General features: G+C 40.7%; 1 protein-coding gene across 3 annotated transcripts in view; it reads right to left on the bottom strand.

The window, feature by feature from the left end:
* FGF10 (fibroblast growth factor 10) overlaps positions 1-12,427 on the bottom strand; it is a 62,006-nt gene extending 49,579 nt beyond the window's left edge. Inside the window, exons 1-2 of one of the 3 annotated variants that reach the window (XM_042028387.1) lie at positions 12,261-12,427; positions 11,030-11,780 (exon numbers count right to left, since the gene is read on the bottom strand). In XM_042028387.1, coding sequence (XP_041884321.1) covers positions 11,030-11,366 — 337 coding nt within the window. In that variant the 5' untranslated portion in view covers positions 11,367-11,780; positions 12,261-12,427. Of the gene's footprint in view, positions 1-11,029; positions 11,781-11,908; positions 12,111-12,184; positions 12,200-12,260 lie in introns of those variants that run through there. The other 2 variants (XM_042028388.1, XM_042028386.1) reach the window with 2 other exon arrangements.
* Positions 12,428-20,247: the final 7,820 nt, after the last annotated feature.

Below are 20,247 nucleotides of genomic sequence, written 5' to 3'. Positions count from 1 at the left end.
TGAAACACCCTAATGTTCATACCTTCAAAGCAAAAGAAATTTTAACATTGCTTGTGATTATAATGTTCGCGCGGTGGAACAAGATCTAGAGCTCAGTTTGACAGGACAGATCCAGTATGTGCCTCCACTCATGCTATTTGGTTAGGAGCTATGTGGACATTAATTTTTGTTCTATGCTATGCAAAAAAATCTGTTGGGTAATCTTGACAGAATGCTTGCAAGAAGGGTTATAGAGCAATTTTTTTTTAAACTTCTTTCCTGTTGACAGACAAAAATACCTTAGTCTGACAGAATTAAGAAGTAGCCTATAGGAAGACAAAACTGCCCTTACTATTCCTTATATCCAAACCTTTCAGTGAAGAGGATGATTACCCTCTGGGTGGGTTTTTTTTTTTCCTGGCACACATCACAGTGTTACTGGTGTGTTTCACAAATAATTGGCTTTCATAACACCCTTCCTCATACAGAAGTATTGCTAACCTCATTTTATAGGCAGCAAAGAGCCAAGGAGAAATTAGACTCAAATACTCTTAGAAATTTTTATGTACAGTGGATGACAAACATATAGGACCTATTATTTCCTAATACTTTACAGCATTTCTTACACTCAAAGACTGATTCATGTAGACTATCCTTGTGCCAAGTTGTCCAGTCTTGTATCCTCTCCCCTGAAGCAGATTCCTCCTCTGTGCTACCTGACAATCACCATGAGGACCGTGAGGAACTCCAAAGATTCCCTCAGCTTCCTTTATTCCCTCAGTATCTTCACAGCACATGGTGAAGGACAATCATTCCCACAATCCTACATCACTACTCCAGCCCCTATCTGTTTCAGTCCAGTTTTGAGACAAAAATCCACCATGGTCATTAAGAATCTCTCTAATGTTCAAATACCCTGCAACCACTTCTATAAAGCAAGATGGTTGATCTTTTCTTTGCCAACCAAACTCAACTGAGTAGCTGTTCTGTGAGGTATATCATTCAGATAAAAAACATTTTATCATCCAAAGCCCTACAGCAAGGTATTTTACACACTACATTTACTGACAATAATCTTTCTGCCTTCCATAGAGTGTCCTTAAAATATTTTCAGTATGTCAGTGCATTCAGTCTTGTAGCTCCTTAATATAAAATAATCATCAGCTTTGAAGTAATCAGCAGTCACTATTTTTGACTGGTTTATGTAATGAGTAAAGGAAGTACCAAGTAATAACTAATACAGAGTTGCTATGTAGTTTAAATGCCATGGGATGTACAGGCTGGGTTCCAGTTGCCACTTCTCCAGATATTCAGACACAGGAAGCTGTGAATGAAATGGTCTGTTCCTAGCACCTGGAGCACAGATCTTTTTTTTTTTTTTTAGCCTTGTCACCTTTTCCCTGTCCTGCAGTATTTCCCATCATGTGCTGGCAATAGGAAACATCATCATTTCCAGGGTGGATCAAATCACCAGTCTGCATGATTTCAGCATCTCCCTCCATCATTCTTGGCCTCAGACTAGGGCTGCTGAAAAAGGAAAATCCAAGAGAAGCAGCAAAACTGCTTACATTGATTCTACTTTTAAGCCTCAGAAAGGGCACAACTTTTACCTCCCAGTACTTACCTTACTGAATCTTCTATTAGCTGCTTAAGTGGTATAAACAACTCATTGGACTAAGAAGTGAGTCATTCCTTATGTGTGCTCATGAGTGTTTGGAAGCAGAGGTCATGCTGCTTTATCAATAAAAGCTATCAGACATGACATTAAATGTGACCATTCATAAGAACTGTACTTGCTCGTGCTTTCATCAGCATCCTCACCTCTAAGAAGCTGCAACAGTCATAATTTCCTTCCATTTCTTACATGCTACTTGCTTTCTAAGGTATTTCTGCCAGAACTAGTGAAGCGAAAATTTAAAGAGCTTGCAATGGTCTGAATGTCAGAACGGCCAGTGAAACTAGGTTTGTGACAATTTTCTGCTCCAGTTTACACATGGTGGTGCCTTGACTCAGCCTTCAGCCAAAGTATGAATTATTCACCCATCTACTTGTAAGGGTAACACCAAAACCACACATGTATCTTGTATGGCAGGTTATCTTTTCAGCATCAGAAGAGGCAGAGTAACCAGGCCTAGACACCGAAGCAGGTTAACAGACAGCAACCCCAGCTTGGATGATGAGGTAGGCTCTAGACTCTTCTTCTTCTTTTCATGTTACCATTAGTTTTGCAGTTACAGATCCTCAGTGAGCACAGAATTTCTGTGTTGCAGTTATTAGCACTAGTGTTTTGACAAGGGAAAGGTGTCCTGTCATCAGAATGTGAACCACATGCACCATCCTGCTTCCTCTGAGACAGGGCAGAGGGGCAGAGTCATGAGCCCAGGTTACAGTTCAGGGGAAGGTTTTCATTAGCTTGTCTCCAAGGGAAACGTGCCACAGGTACTAAGATAATTCATGTGGATAAGAGAGGTACTTCCAGATCAACTTCCAGATTGCCCTGTGCGGGATCAGAAGCTGGACACAATAGTTGTTGTGAGATCCTTCCAACTCGGGATATTATACAGTTCTATGGCTTTATGACATGGTTTATAAATTTGGTGTTTACATTCAGGAAAAAACATAGAGAAAAAGTAAGTCTCTGGGAAATAAATGAGAAAAAAACTTTGGTCTGTTAAAGTTGAAAGATTGCTTCAGAGAACATCAGAAGCTTTAGCATCCCCTAAAATGTAATAAAAAAATTGTGAAGACACTAAACCTGCAGTCCTGTAAAATGTTAATCATGTTAAATGCAGTCATCTCCTATTCCATTACAGAGCACACATTTTCCCTTGCTCATTGTAGCACCAAATTTGTAACTATGTAGCTGCTTCAAATCTTAATGATGACCTTTCAAAATATGAAATATTTGATAACACTAAACATACCAGCAACCAAACAAAACATCCTATTCCACCCTATTCTATTCTCCAAAAATCAAACCACTTGGAATTCTAGGATACCTTGGTATCCTTCAGGTATTTGTTTCTCTTAACAAATACAGTGCATAGTATTAGAATAGTGAAAAATTTAAGAAAACCAACCAAACAAAACCCCAACTCTTTTTTTTTTCTTTAATACAGAACTTGCAGCTTTTTCAAATAGTTTATTGCTTTCAAGGGCCAATTCACCCACCCTTTTGCTTGCAAGTTGTCCATACTGAATTTGATATTAAGAATAAAGCAGGTTATTAATCCTCTTGAAGAGGATAAAATGTAGAAGAAAACCCTAGAGCAGGTACCAAATAGTACCTAATATCTACAGAATAGGATCAGAGAAGACACAATGAAATTGGGAGTGGAAAGTTCGTACCCTAACACACTTTTATACAAATTCAAAAGGTACCTTATTGTCTTCATAGCTTCAGTCTGTGAGCAAACAGATGTTACAACAAGATCAGACAACACAATTCAACATCACTGGCAGTTCACAGCTGCCAAAAGGGGTCAGCCATGCTCCCCCTCTCCCCACTTCTCTCCCACTCATGACATATGCTGCCCCTATTTCTTTCTTGTCATCCTTTCTAGTACTGATCTGGTACTTGTCACACGTCCCACCCACTTCCTCTAATGCGGGCACAATATCATTGATTTATACCCAGCCTCCACTTAGCACTGTGCCTTAATTCCAATTAAATAACATCCTGAACGATTCCAAAATGCTTCAGCATTCCCTCCCCAACTCCCACACATGCTGACTACAGCTGCACAGCTGTGTGTCAGGAACCTAAAAGAAAACTCACATTTCATTTATTTCTATGCAATGTTCGAACCTCTAGTATCAGTGGCAGAAGAAAGAAGAGCAATGAGACTCCTCACAATTCCCCCTCTGCAACCCCCTCATTTTCACTTCTGCTCCCCATGAAGGAAGACGAGTCAGGAACTGCAAAAACCAACTAAACTTACTGTCCTTCACATATGTTTTCCACCATGAAAGGAGCAGGCATCATATTGCTTTCCTAAATCTAGATTTATGAAAGATCTTTATTTTTATATAACATTCATAATAATTCATTTTTCTACTATCTGTAACCTTTTATTCTCTTGCACAACACCAAAAATTATGGAAGAGGGGAAAGAGAAAAGAAATAAAACTTTTTGTTGTAATTTTAACATTTCCTTTTTTCTTGAAAGTCAGCTTCAATGTGTGTGAAAATTCCTCTTTAACTGTAGAAGATATACACTACTGACAGATTATTTAGAGGTAAATGTGAAAGGGGACAGGCTAATAATTCTTTAGGCTAACTATAAAATAGGGGAATGCTTTACAGCTGACATTGTGAGTATATCAACCCAGTAATTGGATGCACGTGTTAGTAGCAGTAAAAAGGCACTGTCCAGTTGTCCACCTTACATGGGAATCTACTTTGAGCGTATTCTTTGATTTACTGTTGCAATTAGAACTGAATGTTCAAAGAAAGAACACAAGTGACCTAATTTAAAAACAGTGCCTTTAAAGCCACAATTTAGTATGAGACTTGGCTTACTCGTAACCATTTCTTTCCCCTGCAACTTCCATTTGTTGCACTGTACTCACAAAGCACCAAAATCAATTTTATCAATCTGCACAACTAATGAATTCAGCTTTAAAATCCATTCAGTGATTAAAGATTTAGCCACTTCCTCCTAACTCATACTCTTGAAGATTTTAATTCTCTTCATAAACACAGAGAGCTTTCCCAGGGTGACTTTTCAAAACTTCATGAAACACTGTTTCCTGTCTCCTTTTTACTATGTTGTCACCAACAGAGATGTTTTACAACAAATTGGCACAAGAAACAGAAGTAATTAGGGGAGCTAGGAAAGGATCCTTCTAGTTAACAGAACCAACGTTGCAAGCACCATTGACTACTTTTTCATGTTAAAGAATCTGAGCAATGGAAGGATGCAAGACAGCAAAATATCACATCAGAATAAATTGTCAAAGCAAAAGAAAGGAAATTTGTTTGACAGGTACACACAGTTAGACTGGTGGCACGAATACACCTACCAACTGAGAAACAAACATGTGCTAAGGTTAACTAAACCTGTCCTCCAGTTCTGATCTGGTAGATTGGTATCCACAGCCCAAAGCAAGCAAGGGTTACTTTTCCGTGCAGCCTCATCAAGCTGACACTGGTTGGCAATGCTGATACACAAACTATTGGTGTTGTTCCAAGTGATGAAGAGGTGATTAGGTGATAAACCCCAGAATATTAGAATAAGGTAGTTCAGTGATGCATGCAATTGCAAGCAGTAGAAGCAAGTGTTTAAAATGAGCAAACTGAAATTTCAACTTTGTGCTACTTCAGGGAACAAGAGACTGTAAGAGCTTGATTCAGAAAGCTCTCCACAAAACAGGAAACAATGTTTTGTTATGGCCTATCAGTGTCAAGAAGGGAGCATATAAGAAATCCCAAGCTGACCACATAATTTCTCTGCTTTGTTGACACTATTCCTATCAGCCCAAATACTAAGCCTAAAAACAGAAAACGACATTATTTACATATACATTTTTTTCCTATTTAGAATCTCCCTTGTGCAATTATATTACTTTTTCAGAGGAAGAGTCAGCAATCCACACCACATGAGTTGTTGCTCTATGTTCATACAGGTACCTGTAATTTTTAACTTAAGACACTGGTTAACAAGATTTGCACATAGAAAGGTTTTTCTTTTTTTAAAATGAAAGGCTCTCTTCAATAAATGAATACTCCCTACTGCAGGATCTGATCTGATTCTCATTTGAAGTGAAAAGGCCCCTATTCACACACAGTTCAAAGACATCTGAAAGTCATCTTAAAATGCCTTATTTCAAAACAGAGGATCTTATCCTATGAGTGAATGCATCCAAGATGTTTCAGAAGTGTAAGCACATTCTATAGTGCTCACTCAGCTAATGCCATCTTCAAGGGAAGTTTTGACCGAGCCACTACCTGTGAACCCTCCCATTAAAACAGAAGCATGGCATCTATAAACCTGTATGCCCCTTGTTTTCTTTCTTCTGGGATTTTAAGAACAAACTTCCAGTTGCTCCTAACTCTTTCAATTTTTTTTTTCGAAGTGGCTATAAGTTAGATTTATGAAGACAAAAAGACTTCTTACAACTGTGTATTTTGAAAAGATTTATGACAGGGCTACAGTATCAGCATGGAGGGTCCACAAGGCAGGAATGCAGTAACGGTAACAGGAGAGTGTCATGTAGACATTAAATAGTACAATTCTTTCCACATTCATAAATCCTAAGTGCCTATGGTTTTATACTGCTGGTTATAAATTATATAACTGAGTCCTACAGACAATTAAAAAAAAAAAAGAAAGAAAAAACTGAAAGTGAGAAATCATGACCTTAACAACATATACATTTCACAGTAAGGAACCTATGTTTCAAATTACTTCACTCATTATAATTTGCTATTTTAAGTATTTTGATTGATAAAGCCATAAAACAGAACTCTTTGGAGGGTAAATCAACAAAACATTAATCAGTCTTCAGAAAAGCAGTGAAAAGCTCTCACATTAATTTACAAACACGTACGATAAAGAGTCAATAATCCCAAACAGTTACTTTAAAAAATATACAGTAGCAAAAGAATGTATTTTACCAATTATTCTAATCTGCTTGGAGCTTCATAACTGATGTTAAGGTACCTATGGCACTTTATTTTTTTCCTGCACCTGAGGTATGATGAAAAAAATGAGTATCAAACGAAGTTTACTCCAACAAAACACATTTAATGCTATTTTTCTGCATATAGTCCAGTCTATAATACAAATCTCTATTTATATATCATGTATATATGCGCACAATTAAAATCCTCATTAGTAATGTTCAGCATTTCTAGTAGTTAAGAGTGGTTGTTTACAATCTTTTGGGCTAAAGAATGAGGCTCAAAACTTTCTTGCTCTCACTCACTATGTTGTTAAGCTTATCCCACGCTAACTAAAGCAAAACCAAAGTCTATCAGGGACTTTGAGAGTCCCTAGTGCTTTGTAAAAAAGATAATTGAATAGTCAGAAGAAAAGCCCGTAATAGGTTAGCTTGTGGGAAGTACCTAATTATTTCTTGCTAGCTCCTCTGACATACACTTTTATTCTGCAATGGAGTGCCTTTGCTTGAATTAGTCCCCTTAGGTTGGTCAGAACGCAAATTAATAGAATATCTGCTGGTGCAAGCCCTTTTGGCTTTGCTCGAACTAAATCCGCTTATACAGTTGAGGATGCAGACCCTTCCTGTCCACCTCGTTGGAGCAGAGGTGACACCAGGCAGTGGCTGTGCCGCCATCTACTGTAGGTTTTGAACAGCACTGCTTGGTCCAAAGCCCGCAGTAATCCCTCCAGCAATTCTTCCCACTCATCCTCAGGCTCAGTGACACAGACTGCACTCCCTAAACACGTACCTAAGCAAGGGCCTGATCCTGCAATCTTTGCTCAGGTAGAACTCCCTCCACAGACTGCAGGTTAACTGCTACTAACGAAGTATTGTGTATTTTGTTATTGTTCTTCAACTAATAAGGTCTGTCCTGCAAATTTGAAGTTTGTGTGCTTTATAGTACTGTGAACATTTGCCTTAGAAGTCAGCTGAAAAGTGTGTAGCACTGAGACGTACGTTCAAGTTTTCTTGAACCAGTTTATCATATATCATGTAGCTTTAATGCATGCCATCCATTAATCCCAGAGTTTCTCTATCTTAATCAAAAGAACTGTCTGTGTGAGAGCAAAATCAGAATCTGCACACACACACAGTTCCCTTCCAATTTTAATATATGGCATAAACTTCTCTTGGTGATCCCATAGCTCAAGCAATAGTGAAAGCTTTTGTAATTGCTCTTTGGAGGATTTTTGGATTTGTTTTTCCCCCAGCTAGTATATAAGCCTCCAGAAAACACTACAGCTGTCTTTATTTGTGCTTGCAAATGACTCTGTCAAGAACATGGGCAAGGGACTTCACAGCTGTGATGCTGCAGGACAAGGTAGTAGTTGTATTTTGAGGACCAACTTCCAGATGTAAGGAACAATAAAATAAAGAGTCCTGCATCTATCTAGTGACAGACACCCTCCAGTTATGCCAAGTGCTGCAAGTTCCACCAGTGTTCTGATACAACAGTCAGGAGACACCTGGTAGTCTACAGGTAGAAAAAGGATGATGGAATAGTTCCAAGCAATCAAGCTGAAATACAGCTGCCAGAGTAAACTTTAATTTAGTGCACTCTACACAATATTTATAGAGCAAATCTATGAATGTTGCTTGAGCCATTTAATGGCTGGAGACTAAATTCTGTTTTCTGATGTTTATTCTGCCTTTCTTCAACTGTTCTTTTTACTTGACAGTGCTTAATTGGCAGTGAGCCATGAAAGCTGTTGTCTAATCACACAACATATCACAATCTTACAGACCTACTGATAAGGCTTTACTGCAGCATAAATGGATTTTAAACATTAGCATATGGGAAAATTAGCCTCCAAATTAGAATATTTCAGTCTTGTGCACCAATAGTCACATATTTGTTTAGGAAAACATGGTTTCAGAAAGAGAAACTAATTTTAGAGATTAAATAGCCTGTAATTTAAACAGACTACGATTTAGTGGCCTGTCTGGCTAACTCTATGCATGGCAGAAATCTATTCACATGTAATTGCTTATTTCAGACCATATGAAAGATACAGTATCTTTGCATGGAATCAGTCCAGCTGGGGAGAATAGCAGTATTACGACAGCACTGCTGCATGTGATGCTATGAAAAACATAGATTTAGTGAATTCACTTACAACATGTTGCTACACAAACAGCCTTGAATAAAGGCACAATAAATATATTTTTAAATGGTCTCAGACTGTTTTTACAGAAAACAAAATTTCACACTGCATATTACAATGACTATTAATCAACAACACAGAACTCTGACTTCTGTCAACTGGATGGTAATTGTTTTGTACTGGAGGATGTGCACTAGGTCTGCCTTTGTGATGTAAATGCAGTAGGGAAGCTACAGGTTTTAAGATGACAGCAGTCCTTTCTTCACTGCACATCATCTTCAGTGATAGGATACAATTATGTATAAAAAAGGCATTGTTTTGCTTTTATATGAAACAAATGACATTCTCCTCTCTTTCAGCAGACACTCTGCAGATGTGAGAATAACCATGACATCACTGAGAAGGCCAACTCTTTTTCTGTTGCACTGACTGGAAAACCAGGACACAACATGCACAACCCCTCCCATAGTTGCAGGGGGTTTTTCTTGCATGTAGCCTGAAAAGGTACAAGGATGTCTGTGTGCATTTCAGTGTACTCTACCTCTTCTTGTCAAGATTTTGCAAAAGTTCAAGCATGTGAACAAGATTACCCACTGAGCAACTCTGCTGGCTAAGTGGGACTGCCCAGATGCGTAGTTTCTTCCCTGAGTACAGTGCTGTCAGAGCGGGGCACCTTACCCTTTTTGGCAGCAGTGTTCTACATAGAATGGTTTGGTGGTCTCAGAGATGCACACAAAGCTTTCAGAATCCCATCTTATGGGTGCCATTCTCCTCCAAATCCAAAGGTAATCTAAGAAACGTAGTTCTAGGATCTCATTCCACACAAATTCATCAAAGTTAAGCCTCCCTCACAGCTCTGTTTTTAAAGAATTTGCTGTTCTATGAAATACAGAAAGGGAGGTGGTAAGATTCAGCTGCTTTGGCATCTAAAGCATTTACAAACATTAGAGTGCATGATAAACCATGAAGTTGCAAGGTGGAGCAAGTGAAGCAGCAACATATGATACTCCAGCCCCTTTCTCACTGTTTGTAAGGTTATATTATGAGTATTTACTAGAAATACAGCTGAATTAACAGCAATATCTATCACGGCAACCTGCTGAAATACTCCATATTTTATACATTACCCAACAAGGGATCTGCTTAATTCACTTTCAGTTGTTTTAATTTAACAGCAGATTTATTCCAGGTTTATCTGAATTTATGTAAAACAACACAAGAACCAAAATGTGGTTCTTTACCACAAAGGAAAGTCTGAGATTTCCTCGAGTTGCATAACAGAGCTTACTTTCTCAGCATGTTTCTATAGTGAGACATAGTCACTTAAGATTTTCAAGAGAAAGCAATATATTGTGATTTAGTACAGTTCAATTTGAGATTGCACAGGCAGAAAAACCAAGTAAAGGTTACATTTCTAGCACTAACAGCCAAAAATACATTACCAGAAGCATGCTATTACTAAGCGTCTAATTAGTTCTAGAGAAAAGTTCGAAACTTCAGCTGTGGACACTGCCATATGACTTTTGCTCTGAAATAATTTATTAAAAAAAAAAAAGAAGAAAGAAAGAGGGACAAGGACAATGAAACGCGTGTGAGGTCTGTGGGAAGGCAGCCCCAGATGTTTACAATGGAGCGAGTAGCGGTATAGCGTCGCTGCAGCCCGGCACCGGCGGGGCGCAGCACGGCACCGCCTCCGCCACACCGCGGGCGGCAGCGCGGCCGCGCACCGGCTCCCAGCGCCGCCGGGCACCCCTGCTGCGGAGAGCGCACCCGGGCAAGACCTCGGCCCTCAGGAATAAACACCCCTGCTCCAGGAGCGGGGAGCAGGGAGCGCGGAGCGGGCGGCTCGGGGACAGAAGCGCGCACGGGCAATCGATTAATTGTTCCAATGCAGCGCTCTCGTCAAGGCACTCTAATGACAAGAGATAATGATTTTCAGATTCAGGAGACAATGTCCCCCCACACACTCCGCGCCACTTCCTTGCAAATCTTTCTAATTTGCTCCTCTGCTAGGCGAAGAAACAAACGGTGCTCGGCAAGGCTATTTGCAAAACAAATGTAACCGGAGAGATTCGCAGATGCGGGCTGGCGGGCAGCGGCGTCCCCGAGGAGCCGAGCTGAGCCCACCCGACCCTGCCCTGCGCCCCCTCCCCTCCGCGGCGCCACCTCTCCCTTCCCTTCCCTCCCCAGCCGGGGGCTCGGGCGCTCGGGACCGGGGCAGCCGCGCCCGGGGGCGCAGCGGCCGCTGCTCGGCGGAGCGACGGCAGAGCCGTACTTACTGAAGGGGCAGTTCTCCTTCTTGGTGCCGCTGACCTTGCCGTTCTTCTCGATCTTGAGAAAGTACTTGTTGTAAGAGTAGAGCTTCCTCTTGCGCACGTCTCCTTGGAGGTGATTGTAGCTCCGCACGTGTCTCCCCGCACTGGAAGGAGAGGAGAAGGACGAGGGGAAGGAGGAGGATGATGAAGAAGAGGAGTTGGTGGCCTCCGGGGACAGCATGTCCTGGCCGAGGTCATGGCAGGTGACAGGCACAGAAGACACCAAGAAGACCAGCAGCAAGCAGCAACAAGGCAGGTGGGAAAAGGCTGAGGCACCATTTGTCAGTATCCATTTGCACATTGTACTGAAACTCTGGGCGCTGGAAAATGTCTTATCAAATGAAACATACTGGAAGGGTAAAACCTGGTAAAAGGCAAGTGGAGAGACGGTGGTTGCTGCTTCTGGTTAGATTCCTCTGAGCTCTGATCTGGCCTGAAGTAAGTGCACCAACATCCATAACTCAGGGGACAAATCGCCTCAGAAGTTGCTGCCTTTTAATCCTTCGAGTCCTCCCTCAGAAAAAAAGAGCTGCTGGTTGTTGGTTTGTTTTGGTTTTTTTTTAGGTGGGGGGGTTGCTGTGGTTAATCCTCTTTCCTTTTTCCCTTCCCCACCCCCCCACATGCATACACACTCCCCAACCTGGTTTGAGACTTTCCAGTAGTTATTTTGTTCTCTTCCTCACTCCTTTCTTCACCATCTTAGATGCAGAAAGGTCTGAAAAATAGATGACAGCAAAGTCAATGACAACAACAAAAATAACAACTAAGATAAATAATAACCAGCAGATAGGGGTGCTGGAGTGAATTTTTCACACATACACCTTTACACACACACGCACTCACACTTTGTGGCTTTGCACCTTCTTCTGATCCCCACCCTCTTGCCTTTTTGCAAATCCCAAACCAGTTGCACAACTCGTCCTTTTCTCACTGACAACCCCAGAGGAGGAAGTTTCTTTGTTTTGCTTTGAATTCTCCAGAACAGTATTAAAAAAAAATCCCGAGAGAAAGAGAGAGGGAGAAATCCCAACTTGTCCCCCCGCCCTTCCTTTCCGTTCCTTTCCCTCCCCCTTTGGTTGCAAACAGGTTGGAAGCTGTAGCCTAAATGTCAGCGATTACAAGTCAGAGGTGGGATGTGCCTCTGGTGGTCAGCCCTTATTTGCAGGGGGTCAGGCAGCGGTGGGACATCTGAAACCTTTTTGTAGCTGGAGCGAGCGGTGCCTGCTGCGGAGGCAGCCCCGGGAGCTGCCCTCGCTTCCTCCCGGGCTGCGGCGGCCGTGGCAGCCGCCGCCTTCGGCTCGCTGCTAATTGCTCCTAAGGCGTCCTTCTCGGAGCGCCGGCCACCAGCATGGCTTAGAGACTCATGCTTTACTAATTTCCCTGTCTTCCAAGTTGAACCAATCCCCTCCAGGGCGGCTTCCCTCCCCCTTCACTCTTCCCCCACTCTCCCTCCCTCCCCCCAAAAAAGCCCCCCAACCAACTAACCTTCTCCCATAAACCTCCCCCCCGCAAACTAACAAAAACCAATCCCCCAAAACCCCAACTTATTTTCTAGCAGAGGGTTTTATTTTATTTTTTTTGGCAGAGAAGTGATTGAGAAAGCCACCTGGAGCTTGTTGCCTGCTAGATCTCCCCCTCCCCCCCCGCTGGAGGAGGGGTTGGGTGGAGAGGTTGGAAAGGAGTATATACTACAGGCAGACCCTGGAACAGCAGATTATATGCTGGTCAGAGAGAGTAAAAAGGGAAGAGACATAATTAGCTCCTTTTCCTTCTTCTCTGCCAGCTTCCATGGAGGTCTTTCTCCCTCCTTCAATGAATCACTGATTTCTCGCTTCCGTTGCTGAAATAAAAAGTTCACACTTTAGCCTGCTCTTCCTTTTAAGCCTCTCAAGATTTATTGTGTCTCTTTCCCCACCCTCACTCTCCTTGTCTCAAAAGAAATCAGGGCCCTAAATGACCATTTTCTAATTGCTAACATGAGTCGTTTACTGAATCACGCATCTGACTTCAGAGCAAAAGGGATTTTATTGGCATTGCAAAGGTTTCCCCATAAAATCTGCCTGAATATTTTGCTGTCTTTTTAATTTTTTTTTAAACTAATGCAGTTTCCCTTGCCAGAAAGGAACAATTTTTCCATTTTCAAGGCTATTTTAAGCAATTTTTCAAGCTATTATTTTCCTGGAGGGGCATATGTTGTTGCTTTTTCCTATGATTGCATCTCTTCTAGTGGATGTATCATTTCACATACTGAATGTTATGACAGATTCATATTTCTAGCCCATCACTGACCTGTCAACTTTCCCAGTAATTAACAAACATGTTCCATATGACGTATTATCTTTTAACACCAGAATAAAGCATCAAGAACTGACAGGATATGGCCAGCGTGCAATATATTATATTTAAATCAGTGTTCAGCATTGTTAAATACCTGTTTTGGAACACAAGTGGATGGATCATTTGCTAAGAGAATGGAGAATCAGAGAAATAGGCACAGAAACACAGTGAGTAGCTCAATAAGAAAACCCAAAACTTCTTTGAAATAGAGGCCATTAAATAATTCAGATCAGTGGAATTTCATGGAAAACCTCCTATGCTATTCCATTTGGCATTTGGAGTAAATTTAAGTTTAAACAACAGAAAATGCAGGAAAGAACAAACCGTTCTAAAATTAAACAGATTCATTAGATTAGGATGTTAAATATATTGTTAACTTCACAACAGAAATTTGAAATTATTTTGTCCAATTATGGTGTTTATTCTGGAGAGAGTTGGTTCCTAAATTTATGTGTTCAGCTGCTGGGGGTGACATTTAAACAGCCTTAGAAATGAAACCATTAACTGTTAGAATCAATATGTTTTACAATGTTGTTTATGGTACTTCAGAGTATTTATTCTGCATGTATTTGCACTGAGTGCAAGGCATTTCAGAAATCTTTTTTTTTGCAAATCTGATTTAGGCTTTCCTTTTGCCAAAGGCTTTTCCTTTTGGTAATTAATTAAAAAAAAATAGAGAAACAAAACAAAATGTAAAGCAAACCCTCCTTTCTGTGAATGCCTGACAGCTTACATGTGTGTCTAAAAAGCTTATGTCAATGTTTGAGTTCTGCCTGGATACAACATGTTATTTCTAAAATTGAAGTTACTTTGATTCCAACAGCTTAAATTGTAAACAATTTCTATAATATCTTAAAATTTTAGGTTTGAAGACATCTTTTTCTTTTGTTTTTCTTTTTTCCCTGTCACATGCTGGAAAATAAAGTGAATTGGCATTTTAGGATCTCTGGTGGGAGTTAAAAATAGTTTGGGGGTTAAACAGGTATAATTAACCCTGAAAAAATAGGTACTGTCTTGAATTTACTCAAGAAGCGTTCTGCTTAAACGTGATTATGTATATATTGGTTGTAAGATTTTGTGCTTGAGAGCAGAAAGTTCAACATGTGCAGAATTTCATATAAAATCTGCTTCTGCCAGCTGCAGTATTCAGGGCAGTACTTGAAACTACTGCAATGCATAGAGTCCTTTTTTATCCTGTGTGATGACAAGGGGGGCATTTACAAAACGGAGTCCAAATGAAAAGCTGACATAGCTTTTTAGATTATATCTCATTCTTTTTTCTACTTTCTGTATAGCCTTTCTTTTATAGCACAGTTGAATCCCTAAATACCCCACTACTTTGCATTGTCAGGTCACCTCTTAGGTTAGCCTGAGAAAGCCTGAGAAAAGTTCCACAGGAAAGATGCACTATTTAACGGAATTCAATCTGTCCCAATAGATTTGAATCACTAACATAAATGTATGAATGTAGATTATATCTCTGTAATGAGGCCTGAATCATTCTCAGTTACTTCAAAGGCCTGAAATTCAACCTTCCTTTTTAGCAGCAACAATCAGACCTTAATGGGTTTCTTTATTAATTGTTCCATTGCTAAGCTTGAAAAGCAGCTACCTTCAGTACAAGCCCTGGACTAGAAATGGTACCTGCTGCTTCAAAAACAGTGCTTCTGTTTTGCCTTTTACCACTGTAAAATTCTGTGAAATATTTCCTGCACTACAGTTTTATAAAAGATGAATTAAATTGACCCATCTAGAATGAAATAAAGAAAACACTTTCTAAAAAACTTTGTAAAAAGTAGAAAATATATTTTAAGAATTTTCTTTTTGAGCTGTTTTCTTTCTAAAGAATGTTCAGGGAAATGAGTTGCACAGGTGAATATTAATGAAAAATAGGCAAAATTTAAAAAAAATACGGCAATAGTTTATGTCATGATTTTGTCTTTTGATCAGCAAGGAGGGATGTTTGGGGTTTTTTGGGTTAGATTTTGGGTTTTTTTTTTCCTGCTCAGTAGGTGACTTGAATCAGACAAGGAATATTTTAATGTAGTTAGAATAAATATTATTTCCTTTAGTCAAGGCCTTATCTTTTTTTGCAATGTAAATAAGTTCTGTGTATGTCTTTGAGTGTTAATATAATCAACTCACTCTCAGATGTCACCAGCCCCTCAGTTTAGATTGCTAGATTGCAATCATGAACATTTGCTGCTTACAGTATGATGAGAGATGCACATGCATTGGGTCATAGGACCCAATCCTGTTCTTATTCAAGGTGTTGGGAAATATGCCAGTGATTTCATTGAGAGGGATTTTGGCCAGGATTGCCACTGCCAGAGAGGCAGCTGTGCCAGAAACAAGATGTAGAATGCCAAATGCCATCGATGGCTCAGATGCCTCCCTCTGTACATCAATTCCAAACTGCAGAAGTCAATGTTACTGTAAAACACACAATCACAGAATCGCAGATTCAGTTAAGTTGGAAAAGATCCCTGAGATCATCTAGTCCAACCCATGACTGAACACCACTTTGTCAACCAGACCATGGCACTGAGCTCCACGTCCAGCCTTTCCTTAAACACATCCAGGTGACTCCATCACCTCCCTGGGCAGCCCATTCCTATGTTTAATCACGTTTTCTGTGAAGAAATTCTTCCTAAAGCCCAACCTAAACCTCCCCTGGCACAGCTTAAGGCCATGTCCTCTCTTTTTGTCACTGGTTACTTGGGAGAAGAGATAACCCCCACCTGGCTACAGCCTCCTGCCAGGCAGTTGTGGAGAGTGATAAGGTCTCCCCTGAGCCTCCTTTTCTCCAGGCTAAACACCCCCAGCTCCCTCAGCTGCTCCTCACAGGACTTGTGCTCCAGACCATTCCCCAGCTCCCCTGACCTTCTCTGGACTCCCTCCAGTACCTCAATGTCCTTCTTGCAGTGAGGGGCCCAGAACTGGACACAGCACTCGAGGTGTGGCCTCACCGGTGCCCAGTACAGGGGGACAATCCCTGCCCTGGTCCTGCTGGCCACACTACTGCTGATCCAGGCCAGGATGCCCTTGGCCTTCTTGGCCACCTGGGTACAACTGGCTCATCTGTCAACCAGCACCCCCAGGGCTTTTTCTTCTGGGCCACTTTCCAGCCACTCTGCCCTGTGCCTGTAGCACTCAGTGTCTGAATTATGAAGAAAATTGATGGCACCAGCCATCAATAAGACAAGTTGTTTGGTTTGACTTACAGTGCTACTTGCTGAAATATTTACACTGCAGTTCATGCCCCCTAACAACAGGGACTGAAGGCCACTGCATTTTACCTGATAAAATATGTCTTAAAGCTTGAGAGAAAAAATTATAATTCCAAATTTTTTCTTCTGAAAAATCTTCAAAATGACAATTTAATCTCTATGTGTTACCATTTTATGTACCTCTGTGACATTAAAAAAGTGTCAAAATACTGGTATTATTCCAACATTATGTACAGAATGAGGGATCAGATAAACTCTTAAGTTGTCAGACATAAAGACTGGAGGTGGTGTAACTCATCTGTGTGTTTGTAGCTGAAGTAAGACATATAAAACCAGAATACTATTTTAGCTGCCTGTAGTGGGACTTGGTAGTGAGAGCATACTCCCTGGCTCCTCTGTGTACACTCCTTTCCAACCAGATATCCAAAACTGGAGAAGAACTCAAGCAGACTTTAGCAAAAGTTAATAAAATGAATGTTTTACCATTTCATTTTTATTTCAAAACCACTTGCGTTTCTGGGTCAGATGTAACAGAGATATGGAAAATGTGTCTGAGATAAAATGTAGTTCAGCCAGAGCTGGTTCCAGCCTAGAGTCAGTGGTGAGAATGGCCGAGTGCCCTGCCCAGGGCTGAGTCCTCTATCATATGAGTGAGACGCTACTCACTCTCTGAGATCCGGTGGAAGAACAAAGAGTTGGCTAGGCTGGCACTTCCACAGGTGATAGGTAATGATTAGCTGGAATATACCCTGTTCCATGTTTTTCTTTTGAGAAACACAAACACAAGGTAGCAGCCCTTAGGACTACACAGGTCATCATCTTGTGAATAGACATATAAATTGTGGGACCAGGAGGGCTTTGCCACGTTACTTGGATTAATAGTATGTGTGTCTTTCTCATGGATGCATTGGCAAAACTGTCTGAATGCTGTGCTTCAAGCAAAAAATTAAGAAAGGGGTTTAGTCTCTCTAAAATGCTTATTATAGTTATTCCCTCAAAGTACATTTATAGTTACGTAGTGTCTGCCAAAATTACAAAGAGATGTATGACATTTGAAAATAACTGCATGATTTTTGTTTGGTAAATACAGCTATTAAGAGAAGACTAAGTAAAAAATGCATTCTGTGAAGGTCAGCAAGAGGAGTTTAGAGACCCCCAGACACTGAGCTGCAGCACCATAAATAGCTATGTGTGTGGGTTGGACAATGTCTGTGTTTAGTAATGGTCCGCTGGCAGCCAGTTTTGCCTCTCTGTGGCACAAATATAATCAAAAAGGCAGTATTTTCAAGGAGGTACTTTAATCTTAGAGGACTTGTTTTTCTGTTTTCATACTACTATGAATGGGGACCACTTAGATTCTCATATAAATGTGAGCAGTTGATAACAAAACAGCCAGAAACAGCCAAGAAGAGACAAATGTCCATTAGACCTTGGCAAATTATTTTCTCCTCCCACTCAGTGTCATCTAAGCCTACATTTTCAATGGATAATCCTACCAAAGCTTTGAGGAAATAATTCCTGCATTCTGACATACATTCCACATAAATCTACGCACCTGTGAGTATTCTATGTAATGTAATGTAATATAAAATGTTAGTGGTAATGATTCCCCTCCCCTCCCTGTTACTGTTTTATCTAATTATTTATACAACTTTTTCTCAAGATACACCGTAAACATTTTCACTAGTCTGGGATCAAGGAACTTCATTCAGCTGAAACAAGGTGTCAGCTCATTGGTGACACTGAAGCTTCCATTCCCTGGAAAAAACTTTCCAGAAACAGAGATAATTTGGTACTCAAATATCATCTTTGGATCTTAGAGTGGTGTCTGTTTACTGGAAAAAAGGTGATTTTTTTTGTGGAGGATGTGACAGATAAAACCAAAAAAGTTACACATACTTTTTCACACACAGGGGGATGTACCCTGAAAGGTGCTAACTGTCCACTACTCTACCTGGATCCAACCACGACCCCTTTCAGAAAGGCAGCAAAGCCATACTAAAACTCCACAGCTCCATCCTTCTCGAGTGCTCCTGAAAGGGAGTGAATAAGTCACTTCCAGGCTTTGCTCGTGGAACTATTTGAAACAGAGCTGACAGCTAGGAACATCAGCCCAACAGCTGAACACGCTTGCCTCACCACAGGCGACCAGGGTAGCCAGCTGGGCTCCCTCTGAGCTGGTTAATAGCTCACACATTGCAGGGGGAGCTCACACATTGCCTCTTCTTTGTCAGTTAATTTGTAGCAGTCACTGGGATAACTTCTGTGAGTAAGCACCTCTCAGCGTGAGGAAGGGAGATGGAAGCAAGCCCTTGGCTAGCAGAGAAGACTGGGGCATGGCCGAGAAGGAAGGGACAGCTCCCTGTGGCTCCCGCGGAGCTGCTGCTCAGCCAGGCTGGGCAGGTGTCAGCTTTCCTGAGCATGGCATCACCCAGGAGATGTGTAGCACAGGGTCTCTCACATGGTACATTCCACCTGCATTTCCACAAAATTCCTGTGCAGGGTTGGACGCCACCTCTCTGAAAACTATACCTTTTCACATATAAGTGACAAATGTGTCTCACCAAAGGTAACATGGAAGAACCAAAAGTGGAGTCAGCTTGAACATATGGGATTTTTTCCTGAAAGCTTTGCAGCTTAGGACATACCAGTACCCCTAATACTGTTTGTAAGAACATGATGACTCAGATATAATTGCCCAGCTAGATACACTCTTATTATTTAGTCCTGGATTTCAAAAAGGATAGCCAGACTCTGCTGCTTTCTAGGCTCTGTATCAAAGAATGAGTCCCCCAAAGTCAGTTTATTGCTGAGTTGTGATCTTTTAAAAGATGATTTTTGTCTGTTATGAGGTACTCTCCAACTGCTGATTATAGTTTTGAAAATGCAGCTTAATTAGTTCTGTATTTATTAGCAGATTGTTTAACTTCTTATTAAGATCAAACATAGAGACAGAGGATGACAATGTGGTATCTTCTTTCTAGCATTATTTAAAATGTTTGCAGCATGTTAAAGATTTAAGTAGCTCTCTGAAGAGCAGTCATCCATTCTTCAAGGCTTAAGGAGATTATTTTTCTTTATGGCATATGGGTAACAACTGGCCACACAGATCCAAATCATTGCAGATCTTACCATGTTGCCAGTTACTGATGATAATGATTTGCTCCTAAATCCCAGGTTCAGTAAAATTGACATAATATATCATGTATCCTACTTGTAGTTCAAAGCAAGGAACTTTGAAAATGACACACTTTTTTTTTTGCATGCCAATAATTGGTAAAATACCTTCCCTGGATATTTCTAAATACAAACAATACTGCTGCAGTTTTTCTCTTTTGGTGTTTTTTTGTTTGCTTGGTTGGTTTTTTGGTCTTTTGTTGTTTGGTTGGTTGGGTTGGTTTTGGTGGTTTGGTTTGGTTTTTGGTTTTTTTTTTCATTTTCGGTACATCTCAGAGGTATGTATCCCCTAAAGCAGACTGGGATTTGTAATACCAAGAGACATTAATGATCATAACAAGCAATAGAAACCTGTATATAGAGTATAAACTCATTCTGAGTAGCTTTCAAAAGTGTGCGAGAACTTCATGCACCCAGAGAACCGAGAACGTCAAAGAA

Source organism: Corvus kubaryi, unplaced genomic scaffold, assembly GCF_017639235.1.
Source record: "Corvus kubaryi isolate FWS band 111438036 unplaced genomic scaffold, C.kubaryi_AGA036_p1.0 37308, whole genome shotgun sequence".
NCBI classification, from domain to species: Eukaryota; Metazoa; Chordata; class Aves; order Passeriformes; family Corvidae; genus Corvus; species Corvus kubaryi.
The sequence above is the reverse complement of the archived record's forward strand: the minus strand, read 5'-3'. Positions and strand labels throughout refer to the sequence as shown.